Source organism: Oncorhynchus kisutch, linkage group LG13, assembly GCF_002021735.2.
Source record: "Oncorhynchus kisutch isolate 150728-3 linkage group LG13, Okis_V2, whole genome shotgun sequence".
NCBI classification, from domain to species: domain Eukaryota; kingdom Metazoa; phylum Chordata; class Actinopteri; order Salmoniformes; family Salmonidae; genus Oncorhynchus; species Oncorhynchus kisutch.
Genome location: NC_034186.2, coordinates 38,010,109 through 38,031,423, shown reverse-complemented (window position 1 = coordinate 38,031,423; position 21,315 = coordinate 38,010,109). Strand labels below are relative to the sequence as shown.

General features: G+C 45.7%; 1 protein-coding gene across 1 annotated transcript in view; it reads right to left on the bottom strand.

The window, feature by feature from the left end:
* ncanb (neurocan b) overlaps positions 1 to 21,315 on the bottom strand; it is a 167,750-nt gene that overhangs the window by 25,666 nt on the left and 120,769 nt on the right. The window contains exon 11 of the mRNA XM_031786172.1: positions 3,834 to 3,947. Coding sequence (XP_031642032.1) covers positions 3,834 to 3,947 — 114 coding nt within the window. The remainder of the gene's footprint in view (positions 1 to 3,833; positions 3,948 to 21,315) is intronic.

Genomic DNA, 21,315 nt, shown 5'->3' with positions numbered 1-21,315 from the left:
AGAGAGAGAGAGAGTGAGTGAGTGAGAGAGAGAGACAGAGAGAGAGGGACAGAGAGGTTTGAAGTAAACAGAAGGGTGGGAATGGTTTTGCTTCAGGATGGAAACATGAAAAGGGTGAGGATGAGAAAGAAAGAGAGGGGAGAGAGAGGGGGGACTGAGACAGAAAGACAGACATAGAGAATCTGCAGTATGAACTGATAATGAGGTCCCAGTTTAGAAGGCTAGCACCATGTGACGGTGATACAATATGCTACACTATATATACAAAAGTATCTGGACACCCCTTCAAATTCGTAGATTTGGCTATTTCAGCCTCACCCGTTGCTGACAGGTGTATAAAATCAAGCACACAACCATGCAATGTCCACAGACAAACAATGGCAGTAGAATGGCCTTACTGAAGAGCTCGGTGACTTTCAACATGGCACCGTCATAGAATGCCACCTTTCCAATGAGTAAATTTGTCAAATTTCTGCCCTGCTAGAGCTGCCCTGGTAAAATTGTAAGTCCTGTTATTGTGAAGTGGAAATGTCTAGGAGCAACAACGGCTCAGCCGCAAAGTGGCAGGCCACACAAGCTCACAGAACGGGACTGCCGAGTGCTGAAGCACTACAGAGTTCCAAACTGCCTCTGGAAACAATGTCAGCACAAGAACTGTTTATCGGGAGCTTCATGAAATGGGTTTCCATGGCCGAGCAGCCTAAGATCACCATGCGCATTGCCAAGCGTTGGCTGGAGTGGTGAAAGCTCACCGCTATTGGAGCAGTGGAAACACTTTCTCTGGAGTGATGAATCACACTTCACCATCTGGCAGTCCAACAAACAAATCTGGGTATGGCAGATGCCAGGAGAACGAATGCATAGTGCCAACTGTAAAGTATGGTGGATTAGGAATAATGGTCTGGGCTGTTTTTCAGTTCCAGTGAAGGGAAATCTTAACACTATAGCATAAAATGACATTCTAGATGATTCTGTGTTTTCAACTTTGTGGCAACAGTTTGGGGAAGGCCCTTTCCTGTTTCAGCATAACAATGCCCCTGTGCACAAAGTGAGGTCCACACAGAACTGGTTTGTAGAGATCTGTGTGGAAGAACTTGACTAGTTTGCACAGAGCCCTGACCTCAACCCCATCGAACACCTATGGGATCAATTGGAACACAGACTGCGAGCCAGGGCTGTCCAAACATCAGTGCCCGACCTCACTAATGCTCGTGGCTGAGTGGAAGCAAGTCCCTGCAGCAATGTTCCAACATTTAGTAGAAAGCATTCCCAGAAGAGTGGAGGCTATTGTAGCAGACAATGGGGTAGCAACTCCATATTAATGTCCATGATTTTGGAATGAGAAGTTTGACGAGCAGGTGTCCACATATTTTGGTCATGTAGTGTATATACAGTAGAGTATAGTACAGGTACAACGAACAGTCTATCTCCCCTCTCTCCCGTCTGTGATGGGCTGTGCACTGCACGGCGATGTGACATGGTCATTGGACAACGAGTTTGGAGGAATCTATATGACTCCCTGCGGTGGTCTCCATGGAAACTGTCTGGAGGGCCTGGAAGAGGGGGAGGAGGAGGTGGAGGGAGGGGGAGGGAGGGAGGGAAGCAGGAGCATCAAAGGACCAGAGGAGCTGGGATGAAGGGATGGGGACAGGCAGCAGGCCTTGGAACGTATTACAGGGAAGAATGACATGGCTGAACATGAACTTGATAGGGGTAGTTAGGTTAAGGGACTTCAGTGAAAGAGAGATTGATTGCCTTACATTTAAAAGGGGATATTACCATCTCAAAAGAGGCAATACTATAAACGATCCTTTCAGTATTCCTGAGTACTTCATTATAGAACGTTAGCGCCTTCTTTATAGTATCATAAAGTATCTGTCAGAGTTCTCGTCCACTTAGTTCCATGCTCATGGTTCAAGGTTTTCCTTATGAATGACATTCAAATAGGAGAGGGCTGCGATCTCCTCTCTTCAGGGTTGAATCATTTATGTGTGGTCTTATTACGCGGCGAGAGAGGGATGGCATCCACAGCCTCTCCTCTCCTCTCCTGCTGCTCCAAGTCAACCATGACGATAGCTACACAGCAGGGTTCTCGCTGCACCGTGAGGTAAACACCCAGAGTTGGAGCAGTGTGTGTATGTGTGTGTGTGTGTGTGTGAGAGAGAGAGAGAGAGAGAGAAAGAGAGAGAAGAGAGAGAGAGAGAGAGAAAGAGAGAGAGGAAAGAGAGACGAGAGGAGGAGAGAGAGAGAGAAAGAGAGAGGAGAGAGAGAGAGAGAGAGAGAGAGAGAGAGAGAGTGTGTGTGTGTGTCTGCCAGGGTCCATCGCCCTCTTCAATAGCTCATCTGTATGAGTGCTCTGGTGTGGCAGGCAGGCTGGTGAGGGGCACATGGCGTAGGGCTCTGATTGGAGGGGAGGTCCTGGTGAAGAGGCCAGTCTCGCTCTAGCAGAGCAATCACACACACACTCACTGAGCCTCAACCCTCTACGCCTCCCTGGCACTTGTCTGTCCATCTCCACACACACGTAACTGACTAGGCTCCAAACACACACAGACACGCACACACCACTGTCCTTTTTTTAAGTTTTTCTCTCGCTGGGACCCATCCTCCTTCCTTCCTCTTTCCACACATCTTGCCCATCTTTCACTTTCTTTCTTTCCCTCTCTCGCTGCCGTTAGATTTGTAAAGGCCCATTACCCTGAAAGAGCTCTGCAGGAAGAGGGAGCTGGGATACAGTTACCAGACATTGGGCTTCTACTGTGGTAAATATGCATTAGTCCACTGTCCAGGTCTATTTATGGACCATATAGCTTATTCTCCCTACCTTTTGATTTATTTATATTTTTTCTCACCTTATCTCTTTCCTTTATCACTCTGTCTTTCTGTCAGTGCTTCAAAGAAACCACCTTCTAAAGTATTGTGATTATCAGACAATTCTGTTTGAGGGCTATGTGGCTGGCTATCTTTCCTAGACTTGCTTTCATGTAATGGAAGCGCAAAATAACGTTTATAATTTTGAAGTGGTGGAGCTGCGTTCATACCCACTAGGGATTCTTCCTCCTTGAGGGACTCCAGCTGAGAACAGGTGTTCTGTCATAAGCTTCTGCACTGATACATTTCAATCACTTCCTCCTTTCCCCGGGGATGTGGGTTAGCGACAGAGGTGTTACGTGATAAAACGTTACCTTTCTCACACGTGGCTCCACCGTAGCTGGGCAGACACATACACATTGAGGAAAACCCCCAGAATCAGAGCAGTGAGTGAGTGAGTGAGTGAGTGAGTGAGTGAGTGAGTGAGTGAGTGAGTGAGTGAGTGAGTGAGTGAGTGAGTGAGTGAGATCACATGTGAAGGGAGAAGCCAGGGTCCATAGCCTCTTCAATATCTCATCTGTATGAGTGCTGTGGTTGTGGCAGGGGTACGTGGCGTAGGGCTCGGAATGGAGGGGCTATGGACCCTCTCTCTGGGCCCCATTCCTCTTTCCACACACCTTGTCCATCTCTAGCTTTCCTACACTCCCTCTCTCCTTTCCCACTCTCACTGTATTTCTCTCAGTGCTTTAAATAAACCTCTGTCGAGTATTGTGATTGTCAGACAATTCTGTTTGAGGGCAATGTGACTGCTTTCATGTAATGGAAGCGCAAAAATAACGTTTATAATTTTGAAGTGGTGGAGCTGCATTCATACCCACTGGGGATTCTTCCTCCTTGAGGGACTCCAGCTGAGAACAGGTGTTCTGTCATAAGCTTCTGCACTGATACATTTCAACCACTTCCTCCTTTCCCCGGGGATGTGGGTTAATAACGACAGAGGTGTTACGTGATAAAAACGTTACCTTTCTCACACGTGGCTCCACCGTAGCTGGGCAGACACAGGCACACGAAGGAGTTGATCTCATCGATGCAGGTGCCTCCGTTCTGACACGGGTTGGACTGGCAGTCGTCGATGTCTGTCAGGTAAAAAGGAGACACAAGGGACGTGCTCATTAGGCACCAAACTAAAGACAACAGACTGAAACAGGGAGCGACCACCTGGGCTTATCTAATAAAAAACGCTCATTTTCTTTTTCCAAACTTTTGAAAGCGTTGCATGACCTAATGAATTCGACCAAGGGGACACAAGGAGACAAGGATACACGAGGAGACAGGATCAGTTACAACACCGGAGTCACAGGACATGGCACAAATTGCCTGCCACTATCACTTACCCATCCGACCAGAGAACCAACAGAGATCTAACTTTTCGGAGAGATCTGAGCTGTTTAGAGTAGTTGTAATTAAAAGCATTGACTCAGCAGTCCATCAATAAGTGGGCGGAGAAGCTGTGGAGCGCTTGATGCTAATTGTGATGCGCATGCAGGATGTGCTTCACACTCTGCTGTCAAACCTGGACAGGTTCTGGGCTCCACAGGCAGGGAGAGGATCCTGGGAGGAGGCAGTTTGATGTTGGATTTGTTTGATATTTAGATATTTACACCCACACAATCATGCTAGAATGAATATGTATAGATTTGTAGTGACACATACAGTACTGTATTTGTGTAAAATTGCTGCAGGTGCCTATGATACAGATGAACAAACTCAAAGTTCAACAGGAAAGCATGCGCACTTACGCATACACACGCACACACACACACACACACACACACACACACACTTTGCGGAGGCGTTTTGAGGTCATGGCTCTCCTCTCTATGTAGAGACAGAATTATATTTCTCTCACTTCTGATCTGAGGCCTGGGGGCAAAATCATTAAATCCACAGCTGGTGTCCCAGCATCCTTTGCCCTCAGAACATCTGAGTGTATCTTGGGGGCCTGGGCGAGGGGGAAGGAGACGGGTATGTGGTAAAACAGCGATCACTTTTTTATGGTTCTCGGAGTCTGTAAGAATCCTCATTGATATATAATGGCGCCAGAGGGGATGGCTGCCGTTTTATGGGCTCCTAACCAACTGTGCTATTTTGTTTGTTTTTTCACATTGTCTGTAACTCATGTTGTACATAATGTTGCTGCTACCTTCTCTTATGACCGAAAAGAGCTTCTGGACATAAGGACAGCGATTACTCACCTCGAACTGGACAAAGATATTTTCTTTAACTTCTTATGGCTGCAGGGGCATTATTGAGTAGCTTGGATGAAAGGTGCCGAGAGGTGCCCAGAGTAAACGGCCTGCTCCTCAATCTCAGTTGCTAATATATGCATATTGTTATTATATTATTGGATAGAAACACTCTAAAACTGTTTGAATGATGTCTGTGAGTATAACAGAACTCATATGGCAGGCAAAAACCTGAGAAGAAATCCAAACAGGAAGTGAGAAATCTGAGGTTGGTCGATTTTCAACCAAGGCCCTATTGAATTCACAGTGGGATATGAATGAATGAGGCTTCTACTGTGTTGTGGGACTGAATAAGAGCTGAATGAGTCAGGTTACTGGCAGAGAGCCATTTCCTGGTCACGCACATTCCACATGCCCTGCGTTCCGTTGCTCCTCTAGACACAAAGGATTTCTCCGGTTGGTAATTTATTGAAGATTTATGATGAAAACATCCTAATGATTGATTCTATACTTAGTTTGAAATGTTTCTTCGACCTGTAATATAACTTTTTAAAGTTTTTGTCCGAAGTAATGCACGAGCGTTTGGATATGTGTACCTAACGCGCTAACAAAAGTAGCTACTTGGACATAAATAACGGACATTATCGAACAAATCAAGCATCTTTTGTGGAACTGCGATTCATGGGAGTGCATTCGGATGAAGATCATCAAAGGTAGGGGAATATTTATAATGTGATTTCTGGTTTCTGTTGACTCCAACATGGCGGCTAATTTGATCATTTTTCTGAGCGCCATCTCAGATTATTGCATGGTTTGCTTTTTCGATAAAGTTTTTTTGAAATCTGACACAGCGGTTGCATTAAGGAGAGGTATATCTATAATTCCATGTGTATAACTTGTATTATCATCTACATTTATGATGAGTATTTCTGTTGAATCGATGTGGCTATGCAAAATCACTGGATGTTTTTGGAACTAGTGAACGTAACGTGCCAATGTAAACTCAGATGTTTTTTTATAAATATGAACTTTATCAAACAAAACATACCTGTATTGTGTAACATGAAGTCCTATGAGTGTCATCTGATGAAGATCATCAAAGGTTAGTGATTAATATTTATCTCTATTTGTGCTTTTTGTGACTCCTCTCTTTGGCAGGAAAAATTGCAAAATGGCAATGTTTTTCTTTGGCTTGGTGATGACCTAACATAATCGTTTGTGGTGCTTTCACTGTAAAGCCTATTTGAAATCGGACACGGTGGTGGGATTAAAACAAGATGATCTTTAAAACGTTATAAGATACATGTATGTTTAAGGAATTTTAGTTATGAGATTCCCGTTGTTTTGAATTTGGCGCCCTGCACTTTCACTGGCTGTTGTCATATCATCCCGTTAACGGGATTGCAGAAGAACAAGTTCTTAATGAGTCTGAAGCAAAGGATATACTGCTTTGTCGTGACAAGGCCCAAATCCCCGTCATCAGCGTGAAGAAAAGACAGAGGAAAAGGGGGAGGAGGGTGGGGTGCCTTGTAAGAATTTGCCGACAAGTAGGGAAAGCACCACTTCCCTCCGTGTTATTGGCCAACGTGCAATTATTGGAAAAAGAATGGGACAATCTACGATGAAGACTATCCGACCAATGGAACATTAATAGCTGTAATATCTTATGTTTCACTGAGACGTGGCTGAACGAAGACACGGATAATACAGAGCTGGCTGGCTTCTCCGTGCATCGACAGGACAGAGAAGCTACGTCTGGTAAGATGAGGGGCGGAGGTGTGAATCTATTTGTCAACAACTGCTGCTGCGCGATGTCTAATATTAAAGAAGTCTCAAGATATTGCTCACCTGAGGTAGAATACCTCATGACAAGCTGTAGACGACACTATCAACCAAGAGAGTTCTCATCTATATTATTCGTAGCTGTCTATTTACCACCACAAACCGATGCTGGCACTAAGTCCGCACTCAACGCGCAGTATAAGGCCATAAGCAAACCAGAAAATGCTCATCCAGAACTGGCGCTCCTAGTCCTAGTGGACTTTAATGCAGGCAAACTTAAATCTGTTTTACCTAATTTATACCAGCATGTCACATGTGCAACCAGAGGGAAAAAAACTCTAGACCACCTTTACTCCACACACAGAGACCCATACAAAGCTCTCCCTCGCCTTCCATTTGGAAAATCTGACCATAATTATATCCTACTGATTCCTGCTTACGGGAATTCCGGGATTCATCCAATGGCATTGAGGAGTATAGCACCTCAGTCACCGGCTTCATCAATAAGTGCATTGACGACGTCATCCCCAATGTGACCGTACGTACATACCCAAACCAGAAGCCATGAATTACAGGCAACATCTGCCCCGAGCTAAAGGCTAGAGCTGCTGCTTTCAAGGAGTGGGACACTAATCAGCACACTTATAAGAAATGCTGCTCTGCCCTCAGATGAACCACCAAACAGGCAAAGCGTCAATACAGGACTAAGATTGAATCCTACTACAACAGCTCTGATGCTCATCAGATGTGGCAGGGCTTGAAAAATATTAAGGACTACAACGGGAAACCCAGCCGCGAGTTGTCCAATGACGGGAGCCTACCAGATGAGTTAAATGCCTTTTATGCTCGCTTCAAGGCAAGCAACACTGAAGCATGCATGAGCGCACCAGCTGTTCCGGACGACTGTGTGATCACGCAAAGCCCCTGGGCCAGACGGATTACTAGGACGTGTACTAAAAGCATGCGCGGCATCTTCACTGACATTTTCATCCTCTCCCTGACCGAGTCTGTAATACCTACATGTTTCAAACAGACCACCATAGTCCCCGTGCCCAAGAAAGTGAAGGTAAAATGCTTAAATGATTACAGCCCCATAGCACTCACTTCGGTAGCCATGAAGTGCTTTGAAAGGCTGGTCATGGCTCACATCAACACCATCATGCCGGAAACCCTAGACCCAGTCCAATTTGCATACCTTCCCAACAGATCCACAGATGACACAATCTCAATCGCGCTCCACACTGCCCTATCCAACCTGGACAAGAGGAATACCTATATAGGAATGCTGTTCATCGACTACAGCTCAGCCTTCAATATCATAGTGCCCTTCAAGCTCATCTAAGATCAGGGACCTGAGTCTGATCCCCTCTCTGTGCAACTGGACCCTGAACTTACTGACGAGCTGACCAAAGGTGGTGAAGGTAGTCAACAACACCTCCTCCATACTGATTCTCAACACATAGGGATACATGCTCAGCCCCCTCCTTTACTCTCTGTTCACCCATGAACATCTCCAACTCAATCATCAAGTTTGCTAACGACACAACAGTGGTAGGTCTGATTACCAACAGCAACAAGACAGCCGACAGAGAGGAGGAGTGTCTTGGTGGAGCTGTGCCAGGAAAGTAACCTCTCCCTCAACGTCAACAAAATGATGTAGCTGATCGTAGACTACAGGAGACGGCAGATAGAGCACGCCCCCGTCTACATCGAAGGAGCTGCAGTGGAGAGGATCAGAAGCTCCAGAAGTTCCTCGGTGCGCACATGGGGCGGCAGGGTAGCCTAGTGGTTAGAGCGTTGAACTAGTAACCGAAAGGTTGCAAGTTCGAATCCCCGAGCTGACAAGGTACAAATCTGTCGTTCTGCCCCTGAACAGGCAGTTAACCCACTGTTCCTAGGCCGTCATTGAAAATAAGAATTTGTTCTTAACTGACTTAACTGACTTGCCTAGTAAAATAAAGGTAAAATTAAATAACTCAGGTCCTGAAATGGTCCCTTCACACCGACAGCGTGGTGAAGGTGCACCGGCTCAATCACCGCCTGCTACGGCAATTGCATCGTCTGCTACCTCAGAGCTGGAGCGGTCAGCCCAACGCATTGGGGGCACACTACCTGCCCTCCAGGACATATACAGGAAGGCCAAGAAGATTATCAAGGAGTTCAGCCACCCGAGCCACTGCCTGTTCATCCAGCTACCATCTGTTAAACAGTCACCACTAGATCGTCTTCGCCTAGTAGTCTGCCCAGTACCCTACTCTGCCTCTCAGTCACTGTCAATAACCGGCTACCACCGGGTACTCTACCCTGCAACTTAGGGACTGCCCTATGTACACTGTACAAAAATATAAACACAAAATGTAAAGTGTTGGTCCCATGTTTCATGAGCTGAGATAAAAGATCCCAGAAATGTTTACATCCCTGTTAGTGAACATTACTCATTTGCCAAGATAATCCATCCATCTGACAAGTGTGGAATATCAAGAAGCTGATTAAACAGCATGATCATTACACAGGTGCACCTTGTGCTGGGGACAATAAAAGGTCACTCTAAAATGTACAGTTTTGTCACAACACAATGCCACAGATGTTTCAAGTTTTGAGGGATTATGCAATTGACATGTTGACTGTAGGAATGTCCACCAGAGCTATTGCCAGAGAACTGAATGTTAATTTCTCTACCATAAGAAACCCATTGTCGTGCCAACGTCGTTTCAGATCATTTGGCAGTACGTCCAACTGGCCTCACAACCGCGGGCCAGGTTTATGGCGTTGTGTGGGTGAGCGGTTTGCCGATGTCAATGTTGTGAACAGTTTGCCCTATGGTGGCGGTGGGTTATGGTATGGGCAGGAATAATCTATGGACAATGAACACAATTGCATTTTATTGATGGCAATTTGAATGTACAGAGATACCGTGACAAGATCATGAGGCCCATTGTCATGCCATTCATCCACCTCCATCACCTCATGTTTCAGCATGATAATGCACTTCCTCATGTTGCAAGGATCTGTACACAATACCTGGAAGCTGAAAATGTCCCAGTTCCCCCATGGCCTGCATACTCACTAGACATGTGTCATGTCTTTGGCTATGCCGGATTAAGTGATATGACATGATATTCTATAAAATAATTTCTCCGTAATTAATATTACATGATTAAGCTAATCAGGTAGATAATTAACTAGAAAGTCGAGGCACCACAAAATAATTTTTATAGAGCTGTTATCTTCCGAATAAACTCTTAACGACCTAGTAATCTTTTACATCCATAGCAGTCAATATTTAATCGTCACCTTGTTAAGTCTCATCTGAAAGTGGTAAATTCTTGATTATCTTCACGAACCCCGGCTAACAAGTTGAATCAGCAATACAAAATTGGGTTTAATTATTTATTTACTAAATACCTAACTCCTATACCCAGAATGAATCATATACACAGAATGAATCATACATTGATGAACCTATTATGTCATAAAGAAAACATCCCTGGTGGACGGAACAGATACGATGGCTGGTTACACAAAGAGAGGGGTTTGGGTTTGAGTGAAAGAGCGGGAAGACTGAGTAACAAAGGGAGAAGCTATGCTATCGTAAATACAGAATCTTATGCATTCTAAATAACCGCCCGTTTGAAAAAGGAGAATGCAATAAATATTTACTTTGAGCTGCGCTTCGGTAGATTGATCGTTGATGGAAGGCCGGTTTGTCCTTTATGGATCTCTGGTACTCTGAAGAATGTCTAGTGGTGAACTGGAGCGTGGTAGAATGGATACTCTGTCCGTCCTCTCCTAGCCCACGTTTAAAAACTGCTGCTAACTCAACGGCTAGGAGGTATCACTTCTGGAGTGAATAAGAGTTCAAAGTTCATACCAAGTTGCCATACTTTAAGCTCATGCTATATTCTGGCTGGTAGTCAAAATTCATCTTTCCGGGGTGTAGGTCGTCACCTTCACATTGAAATTCGATGCTAATTTTGTTCGGTTCTCTAAGGTTGGCTTAGTTCTGTAGGTGGTCTTTGTCCTTTCAACGTGGGGACCTCAAGTCCACACCTCCTTGGAACAGCTTATTATCTGAACCCTTTTAACGTAGGACTGTTGCCCTAACGTCCTCGGAACAGAAAGTTACATTTTCGTCAAGGGCTTTATATAGGAGGGGAGAGAAGGGTGTGTTTCATAGTTTATAACCAATGTCTGTTCACATGGGCGGGGCAACTGAGTTGGCAGAGTTTACTCTATGACAAACCGTTCTCTCATTAAGAAGCTAAATAACATTTCATCTTTTCACAAATAGTTTCATATTTAAACATTTCAATTGCAACAATTCCATGTGAATCTGATAACTATAATGTGTAGACTTTCCAAGATACAGTTTGTTGTTCTATCATCAGTAATAATGTCTCTGACGCCAACTGATCTGGCATCATATTCCTTTAGTACCAATGCATATTTTCAGCTGGTTGGATTACCGAAATATGGCTCCTTTCCCCCCACCTTTTGATGTTCCCAGACTCTCTATGTTTAACAAAGGCTTTTCAAGAGTCCTTCTGTAGAGTCAAGCGAGAGGAAAGGGAGAAAGGTATTCATGGGGGGGTCATAAACCTCACCCACAGGCCAACGTCATGACACATGTCACCCATTGAGCATGTTTGGGATGCTATTGATCAAAGTGTACGCCAGCGTGTTCCAGTTCCCACCAATATCCAGCAACTTTGCACAGCCATTAATGAGGAGTGGGACAACATTCCACAGGCCACAATCAACAGTCATATCAATTCTATGTGAAGGAGATTTGTCACGCTGCAGATACTGACTGGTTGTCTGGTCCATGACCCTATCTTTTCTAAAGGTATATGTGACCAACAGTTGCATATCTTTATTCCCAGTCATATGAAATCCACAGATTAGGGCCTAATACATTTATTTCAATTGACTGATTTCCTTATATGAACTTTAACTCAGTAAAGTCTTTGAAATTGTTGCATGATGCATTTCCATTTTGTTCAGTATACCTAGTCATTGAACACTGGTTGCTTTAATAATGTTTACATGCTATTTATGTCTTTATTTTATTTTGTATTATTGTGTGCTTGTTGACTTACTGATTTACCGCATTGATTGATAGGAACTAGGAACATAAACATTTCTTTGAACCCGCCATAACATCTACTAAACTGTGTACGCGACCAATAACGCAAACAATTTGATTTTGATTTGAAGGTTGAGTGCCAATAATTAGGAAAATGACTATAGCATGGCTTCCAGCTGGGTTCTTTGGTACTGCAATTGTTCTCTTGTAATCAGGAAGTGTGATACTGTCGAGTACCGAAGGGTTGAAAGCCGGCCACTCATTCATCCCTATTGAGAGTGACAACCCTAATTATAATACATTATTTGACACCCTAGAGCAGTGTTTCTCAAACCTCTACTCGGGAACCCCCAGCTGTTCCATGTATTTGATCTATTCGAGAGCTAGCACACCTGCTTCAATGTGTCAACTCATATTCAAGTCTTTAAATGAATCAGGTGAGCTAGTTCAGTGCGAAAACAAATTTGTGAAACATTTAAGTGTCTCCGAGGAGAGGTTTGAGAACCAGTGCCCTAGAGGATTTCTTCATCACTTCCTCCTCTACTCTTGTGTGATGACTCATCCTGAATTAAATTATGCTGCTCTATTGATTGCTGAAATTGCCATGCTAGAAGTTGCTGGTGCACACGTCAAAATGAGTGGTATTGTACAAAACAAATTCATCAGCGATTGGATCGTCGACAACCAATACCAGTATCAAAGCCAATGACGTGATTCATTATTCGTGTAGGCCGGTTCTGGCCCAACCCATTGGTGTTGTGGACCAATCAGAATGGTCAAAATGTGCAATCAGAACGGTCAGAATGTGTTTGCATTCTACAAGACGTCGGGTAGGAAAGCAAATCCAGACTCCTAGCGGAGAAGAAGTGCTAGTGGGCAGGGCGTTTGGCCGGAGCGACATGGACGGCTTCTACTTGTCTTCCAGACCTAGACAACTCTTACAGCCTTTATTCATTCAGCTGACTATGCAGAAGAATCAGTGGAGGCTCCTCAGTGAATTTCATTTTTCATGAAAAAGTTATCCTTTTCAGTTAAAATTATACTAAATATATTCATATGTCACCAAATCATTTATAACAACACACTATTTTGCAATGAAGGTCTACAGTAGCCTCAACAGCACTCTGTAGGGTAGCATCATGGTGTAGCCGGAGGACAACTAGCTTCTGTCCTCCTCTGGGTATATTGACTTCAATACAAAACCTAGGAGGCTCATGGTTCTCACCCACTTCCATAGACTTACACAGTAATTATGACAACTTCTGGAGGACGTCCTCCAACCTATCAGAGCTCTTACAAAATGAACTGACATGTTGTCCACCCAAACAAAGGATCAGAGAATTAATTTAGTACTGAAAGCATAAGCTACAGCTAGCTAGCACTGCAGTGCATAAAATGTGGTGAGTAGTTGACTAAAATAAAGAGAAAGACAATAGTTGAAACATTTTAGACAAATTAATTTCTTCCAAAATTAAGGTGAAGCAAAAGAGATAGCTATATTTCGTAGTATATATTTTTTCACTTCCACTTTCTTAGCTAGCATCGAATACAGCTAGTTGGTTTAGCCTACTCAAACATCTGGTTTAAACATAGTTTGCTATGGCTATCCAACACTGGAACTCTTTCAAGTCAAGGCCTGCCACTGTAGCTGCTAAACTGCTTGCTGCTGACTACTCTGCACTGCATGATTGTAGTGGGTTTACTAATGCTTTAGTTCTAGTAGATATGTTGACTATGACATGACAACGATGTTGGCTGTGTGTAGCGGTTAGCGGTCATGATATGAAGGTTTGGCTTGGAATGTTTTTTCTCTCGCTTTGTCACAGACAGCTGATGTGTTGTGCACTGAAGTCCACAAGTGGTGGGAAAGGTGAGAGGAGTAGAGCGCGTAGATAGATGTGAGAACGAATTATATATACAACAAGCTGTTTGTATTTTTATGTGGCTGCTATGAAAGTGAACTGTGATCAGAGGTGTATTCATTGCGCCGATCCTGTTGAAAAACCTGTCGATGTTACATTGAGCTGGGTGAATGGAATATAAATGACAATCATCCAGTAATAGAAATAAGGCCATGCTCATGAAAAAAATATTATCATCCCTCATCTTAAACGGCACCGACCACCACTGAGCAGAATGTACCGTGATAGCACAATCCTTCAAAGTAGACTTGGCTTGGCTCAGCTCAATCTGACGCCCATGCAGTACAGCATTCGACTCTTAACAATAACAAAGCAGAAATATAAACATACTGCTGGGCCTGGCCTCTGGAGTGTCTCCCCTCCATCTCTTCCAGCTCCAGACACAGCAGACATAACAAGGGAGAGCAGAGAGCAGCCAGAGAGCCCATTCAGTGGCCACTCAGTGTCCACCCAGCCCAGCTGGCTAACTGGGCATAGACTGTAGTCGGGGCAGGTGGTGGATGGTGGAGGGGGGCTGCTGCCCAGCCTTCTATGGCTTCCTCCCAAGGACAACACAGGCAGTCCTGGAAGCCTAGAAGCTACGCTCTGTTCCCAAGGACCCCAAGAGCACCCGGTTGTAGGATTGTGAAGTTTGTTCATCAGCTGGCAGAGAAGAGAGGGAGAGAGAGAGCGAGAGGGAGAGAAGCCACACAAACTGGGCCGGTGTTCCATTGACAAATGTTCAGTCTCAGCCCAGATGAGATGGGTGTGAAATCGCCAGAGAGAGAGAGAGGAGAGAGAGCAGACTTGGCAAGTCCATGAGGGGCACCATTAAGGGTTATCATGTTAGTAGTTATCATTAACCATTATAGTGTTAATACTATCAACAATATACAGTAACTTAACAAAAATCTAAACGCAACATGCAACAATTTAGAATTTCAAAGAGTTACAGTTCATCGAAGGAAATCAGTCAATTTAAATGAACTCATTAAGCCCTAATCTGTGGATTTCACATGACTGGACAGGGGCACAATTGGTGAGCCTGGAAGGGCATAGGCCCACTCACTGGGGAGGCAGGACCAGCCAATCAGAATGAGTTTTCCCCCACAAAAGGGCTTTATTACAGACAGAAATACTCATTCTTTCTCCGATCCCAGTCTGGGATGTATTGTGAACTCAGTAAGTTAGTCTCGAATGCAAACAGTGCGTTCCTGCAGGACCTCTGGGAGGATTCTTCGGTTTGGGTAGGGTCAGTCTTTGTTGATCGGTGTTTGGTTTCCAAGGAGATGCGATCCTTCGTACAACGGGCGTGGCCGCAGCTCGCAGAAATGTCATCACTCGTCTGTTTGCAAGTCCTGAAATGTATAGGAATACTCACTGGGGAAGGGCTCTGATGGCTGGACAGGGCGTCACAGAACCACTCCGTTGGTTCTATAAATTCAACACATTTTAGGTCCAGTGTGATAAATCTGAGATTTCCTCATAATTGTCCACAGCATGTTTCTTCTGCACAAAATACAGTTTTAACAGTCCCTACGATGAAAACGTAGCCTGTAGGTACCAAACACACCTTGGGTGATTTACACACTAGGTTACAACAAAATACCCATTGTACACCTCTGAATGACATAGGAAAGGAGAAGATATCACGCCCTGACCTTAGAGATCCTTATTTATTCTCTATGTTTGGTTAGGTCATGGTGTGACTCGGGTGGGAGAATCTATGTTTTCTATTTCTTTGTTGTTTTTGCCTAGTGTAGTTCCCAATCAGAGGCAGCTGTCTATCATTGTCTCTGAATGGGGATCATATATATGTTGCCATTTCCCGTTTGGGTTTTGTGGGGTGTTGTTTTCCGTTTAGTATCTGTGCCTGACGGAACTTTTCGTTTTTGTATAAATTATTTTTGTTCTAGTGATTCTTGACAATAAAGATCATGAACACTTTCCACGCTGCGCTTTTGTCCACTCTTCCTTACGACGACGAGCGTTAATGTCCTGAGTTTTCAGTTTGATACATTGCCCAGAAAACTTGCCTAAATGTCCTTTGTGCTGTTTCAGAAAGAGCAAAAAGAGCTTCCGACTCTTCCTCTCTTACGATACAACTCGCAGTACTCAAAAACCTGACTGGTAAATGAACTCGTAACACATGCAGATCACAAGACAGCCTGCTGATTGCCCCGAAGGCGTCTGTTTTCTGTCTCCTAGCCCCCATCATGGCCACTCTGAGTTGTAAAAGGCAAAAGGAAGAGGAGTTTATTTGTCTTTTGTGATAGGCTTGTAAAAGGCAGATGTGCCATCACCAACAGAGCTGTAAATCTTGGCCTGACATGTGGGACTTATGATATCTGTTCTCCATCAACCCCCTCCACCCCCCTCGTGGGCTTTCGTTACAACAAGGATTTTAACCCCACTTCACCACGGCAAGATTTATGCTTTCAATTCGAGGGAATTTGTAAACGCGGAGCCAAATAAAAAGTAAACAGCTCCCTCTTTTATAAACGAGATCTCAGACTCAATCAACATCTTCACGCCAATAATTCCCAGCAGGTTTCTCCACTGGGCTCAGAGTCAGAGTCCACAGAGTAGAATCTAAGATAGGAGGCGAAGAAAGGATCAATATCATGACCAAGGACTTTCTCTCAGTCAGAGAGACCGGCATTACAAATGTTCCTTGGATATATTTGAACTTCTACCATCTCTCTCTCATCCACACACTCTCTCTCCCTACTCTACAATTGTGCTGCTGTCTGGGTTCAAGTCTTAATGATGAAAAATGTAAAGTAATGTGACAAAGGCAGACAGACGCCATTTGCCATGCAGGGATAGAGAAGTTCATTGAGGATGTTTGGCGCAGCGACCATACACACACACACACATCCTCCCTCACCAACCCCCACCCTTTGCAGCAATGGCAGTCACAGAAACCCCATTCCTCCAAAGAGTAGGAATAAAACCCCCCACCACAACACACGTCTCAGACGCAGAGCACCGCAACCGCCGTGCAGAGACCATGTCATCACTTCATTATTGGCCGAGGTCTGGGGAGAGTAGGGAGGCCATATTTCACATACAGTAACTCTCTCTCTCTCCCGCTCATCCACCATTCTCTCCCTCCCTCTCATCCACCATTTCTCTCTCTCTCCCTCCCTCCCTCTCATCCACCATTTCTCCCTCTCTCTCTCTCCCTCCCTCTCATCCACCATTTCTCTCTCTCTCCCTCCCTCTCATCCACCATTTCTCTCTCTCTCCCTCCCTCTCATCCACCATTTATCTCTCTCTCTCCCTCTCATCCACCATTTCTCTCTCTCTCCCTCCCTCTCTCTCATCCACCATTTCTCTCTCTCCCTCCCTCTCATCCACCATTTCTCTCGCTCAATTTCTCTCCATCTCTCTCTCCCTCTCTCCCTCCCTCCCTCCCTCTCATCCACCATTTCTCTCTCTCTCCCTCCCTCTCTCTCATCCACCATTTCTCTCTCTCTCCCTCCCTCTCTCTCATCCACCATTTCTCTCTCTCTCCCTCCCTCTCTCTCATCCACCATTTCTCTCTCTCTCCCTCCCTCTCTCTCATCCACCATTTCTCTCTCTCTCTCTCTCTCTCTCTCTCTCTCTCTCTCTCTCTCTCTCTCTCTCTCTCTCTCTCTCTCTCTCTCTCTCTCTCTCTCTCTCTCTCTCTCACAGTGACTTCACTATCTATCTCAGTTGGCCATTCATAACACAGACACTAGTACTATACTATACCAACGTTCTAGGAAAGCCATTACTGTATCTACCATCCATCTGGGTAATCTAGAGGCAATCAACCCCCCCAGGAAATAACCCCTCATCCACAACAAAGAAACCATCACCCACCTCAGTTAACATTCACACTGATACGGCCACATGAATGAAAACTAAAACACTTTCACATTTAGCAAGTCAACATCTCTGGATTGCATTTGTTGACCTTGACACCTAATGATAACAATTTACTTGACAGCGTCTTAAAAGGATCATTACAAAGCTGTTCTCAAGGATTGTTTCTGCCACTTAAAATTCTGTGAAGTGTATCGACTATGCGGCGGGCCGCGACGGGGAGATACTGGCAGCCCACTTAAAATGCCACAAGCCTGCAAACAGTACCCTGAGAGGATCCAAAATACAGCCGTCTGCCAACACAACCTCATGACAGTTTGAGAGTGCATTGAAATTCATTGGCGTCCGTCTCCTCCGACTATATTTTATTACTATTTAACATTTGAAGGATAAATTACCCTCTTTCAGAGGAACATGCGTCGTCTTGTTGCTGTTGATTGTCTCTCCCGTAATTGCTTTGGAAAATGTGAATAGTCTCGCCTTTTCAACAAAAAAATGCTTTATGGATTGCAGAGAGAAGTGGGATTGTCAGAGGGGAGGCGGGAAGGACAAAAAAGACATGGCGGAGGGGGAGAGAGGAAGGGAGGGAGGGGAGAGAGAGGGAGGGAGAGAGGGAGGGAGGGGAGAGAGGGAGGGAGCCAGAGAGGGGGAGAGAGGGAGGGAGGGGAGAGAGAGAGGGAGGGAGGGGAGAGAGAGAGAGGGAGGGAGGGGAGAGAGAGAGGGAGGGAGAGAGAGAGATAGAGAGGGAGGGAGGGAGGGAGGGAGGGAGGGAGGGAGGGAGGGAGGGAGGGAGGGAGGGAGGGAGGGAGGGAGGGAGGGAGGGAGGGAGGGAGGGAGGGAGGGAGCGGGAGGGAGGGAGCGGGAGGGAGGGAGGGAGGGAGGGGGAGGGAGGGAGAGGGAGGGAGAGGGAGCGAGAGGGAGCGAGAGGGGGAGAGAGGGGGAGAGAGAGAGACAGAGGAAGGGAGAGAGGGGAGAGAGAGAGACAGAGAGGGGAGAGAGAGGGAGCGAGAGAGAGAGGAAGGGAGGAAGGGAGGGGGGAGAGAGAGGGAGCGAGAGAGAGAGGAAGGGAGGAAGGGAGGGGGGGAGAGAGAGGGAGCGAGAGAGAGGAAGGGAGGAAGGGAGGGGGGAGAGAGAGGGAGCGAGAGAGAGAGAGAGAGAGGAAGGGAGGGAGGGGAGAGAGAGGGAGCGAGAGAGGGGAGAGAGAGGGAGCGAGAGAGAGGAAGGGAGGGAGGGGAGAGAGAGGGAGCGAGAGAGAGAGGAAGGGAGAGAGGGGAGAGAGAGGGAGCGAGAGAGAGAGAGAGGAAGGGAGGGAGGGGGAGAGAGAGGGAGCGAGAGAGAGAGGAAGGGAGAGAGCGGGACCCGGAAGGAAGGAGGGAGAGAAATGGAAAAGGATGGAGAGAAGAGAGAGAAAGAGGGAGAGAGTGAAACAGAGAGAGAGAAAGAGAGACCTGTTTCTCCTAATGGGATCATTTGCACTCAGCAGGTCCTTGCTAATGGCCTTATGATTCCGCTGAGCATAACAAGGCTCGATGCAACACTTCACTAACAAAACGTACAGCCGCTGAGTGTGTGGTGAAACAGAGAAGGTAAGCTTAGGCTTGCACAATGAGGTACACACACACACAAACACAAACACTGCTGCTATCATGGTATGGCAACTCAGCTGCCGTCAATATGGGAGTCTGAAAGCTTGTTTAGTCATAATACAGATCAGGAAAGGACTCAGGGCGGGAAACTAAATGCCAACACATTTCCCTGATCAAACGATGTTAAGAAAAGGGTCTATGGACTTGGAAATATCAGACAAATGTGTTTAGGACAGGAAAATAGGGAGTCGTGTTTAGGACAGGAGTACATGGAGACGTGTTTAGGACAGGAATACAGGGAGACGTGTTTAGGACAGGAGTACAGGGAGACGTGTTTAGGACAGGAGTACAGGGAGACGTGTTTAGGACAGGAGTACAGGGAGACGTGTTTAGGACAGGAGTACAGGGAGACGTGTTTAGGACAGGAGTACAGGGAGACGTGTTTAGGACAGGAGAACAGGGAGACGTGTTTAGGACAGGAGTACAGGGAGACGTGTTTAGGACAGGAGTACAGGGAGACGTGTTTAGGACAGGAGGACAGGGAGACGTGTTTAGGACAGGAGGTCAGGGAGACGTGTTTAGGACAGGAGTACATGGAGACGTGTTTAGGACAGGAAGACAGGGAGACGTGTTTAGGACAGGGAGACGTGTTTAGGACAGGAGGACAGGGAGACGTGTTTAGGACAGGAGGACATGGAGACGTGTTTAGGACAGGAGGACAGGGAGACGTGTTTAGGACAGGAGTACAGGGAGACGTGTTTAAGACAGGAGGACAGGGAGACGTGTTTAGGACAGGAGGACAGGGAGACGTGTTTAGGACAGGAGTACAGGGAGACGTGTTTAGGACAGGAGTACAGGGAGACGTGTTTAGGACAGGAGGACAGGGAGACGTGTTTAGGACAGGAGGACAGGGAGACGTGTTTAGGACAGGAGGACAGGGAGACATGTTTAGGACAGGAGGACAGGGAGACGTGTTTAGGACAGGAGTACAGGGAGACGTGTTTAGGTGGTCAGTGGTCAGAGTTCTGGACCTCAGATGGTTGACTGCTATTCGGTCTCGCCAAACCATTGATGCTTCCCTCCTCTCACACCTAAATGGATACTTCTCTGTTGAACAACTGCTTGTCCAAACCGAATGTCAGCTCAATAGCTGCTGGTGAGCTGTTGACAGCTCTAGTGTGTGTGTGTGTGTGTGTGTCTGTGTAAGTGTGTGAGTGTGAGTGTGTGTGAGTCTGTGCAAGTGTGAGTGTGCGCGTCCGTGTGTCCGTGCATGTGTGTGAGTGTGGGCCCTGGGCTGATGGATGTGTATGGGGGGAGGGGAAGGATGACTGGTGAGGAGATATAGAGAGGATCAGTGTGAACAGAGGAACTGGAAGTACTAGTATGTATGTACAGAATCACTGGGCTGTTGCCACAGGCTGTCTGACTTGTAATCAATAGAGAGATCAATGGACCATTGATAGGTGGAAGTGGATCCAGCCTATTGTATAAAATAATGTCTACTAGCGAACATCAAAGGAAGCAACTCTGTTATTTAGTTTATTCTGTAGATTCAAAAGCTTGTTCATGGGTGCAGGCATAGGAACAAAGCTGTAGTAACACAATAACTCAAAATCCTATTGATTTAAACTGTTGTTACTCAAACCCAATCTCACCTAGCTATCTGTTTTGATGTACCCCTATAACACTCCGGTACCACGAAAGTGGCTCACATTTAAGCCAGGTACAATTCTATGTCAACGAATCCTTCAAATCTAACCCACACCGGGGCATGATTACTCAGGGCTTACTACATTTATCAGGAATGAAGTGTCTGAGCTGCGAGTTGAGAACCAATATAATCAGATTCCCTCCCTCCTACTCAGAAAACTGCATCATCATCCGCTTCATTCGAGGAAGACAACTGATGAAATATTTGATTAATTAAATGTGTTGTTTTGTGCCAAAAAAAAAATTACAAATGTATTTGAAACTTCAGTCAGATTCAGGGCTGGATTAATGCTGGGCTTTACAGGGGAAGTCACTGGGCCCAAGCCCACATGTGGCCC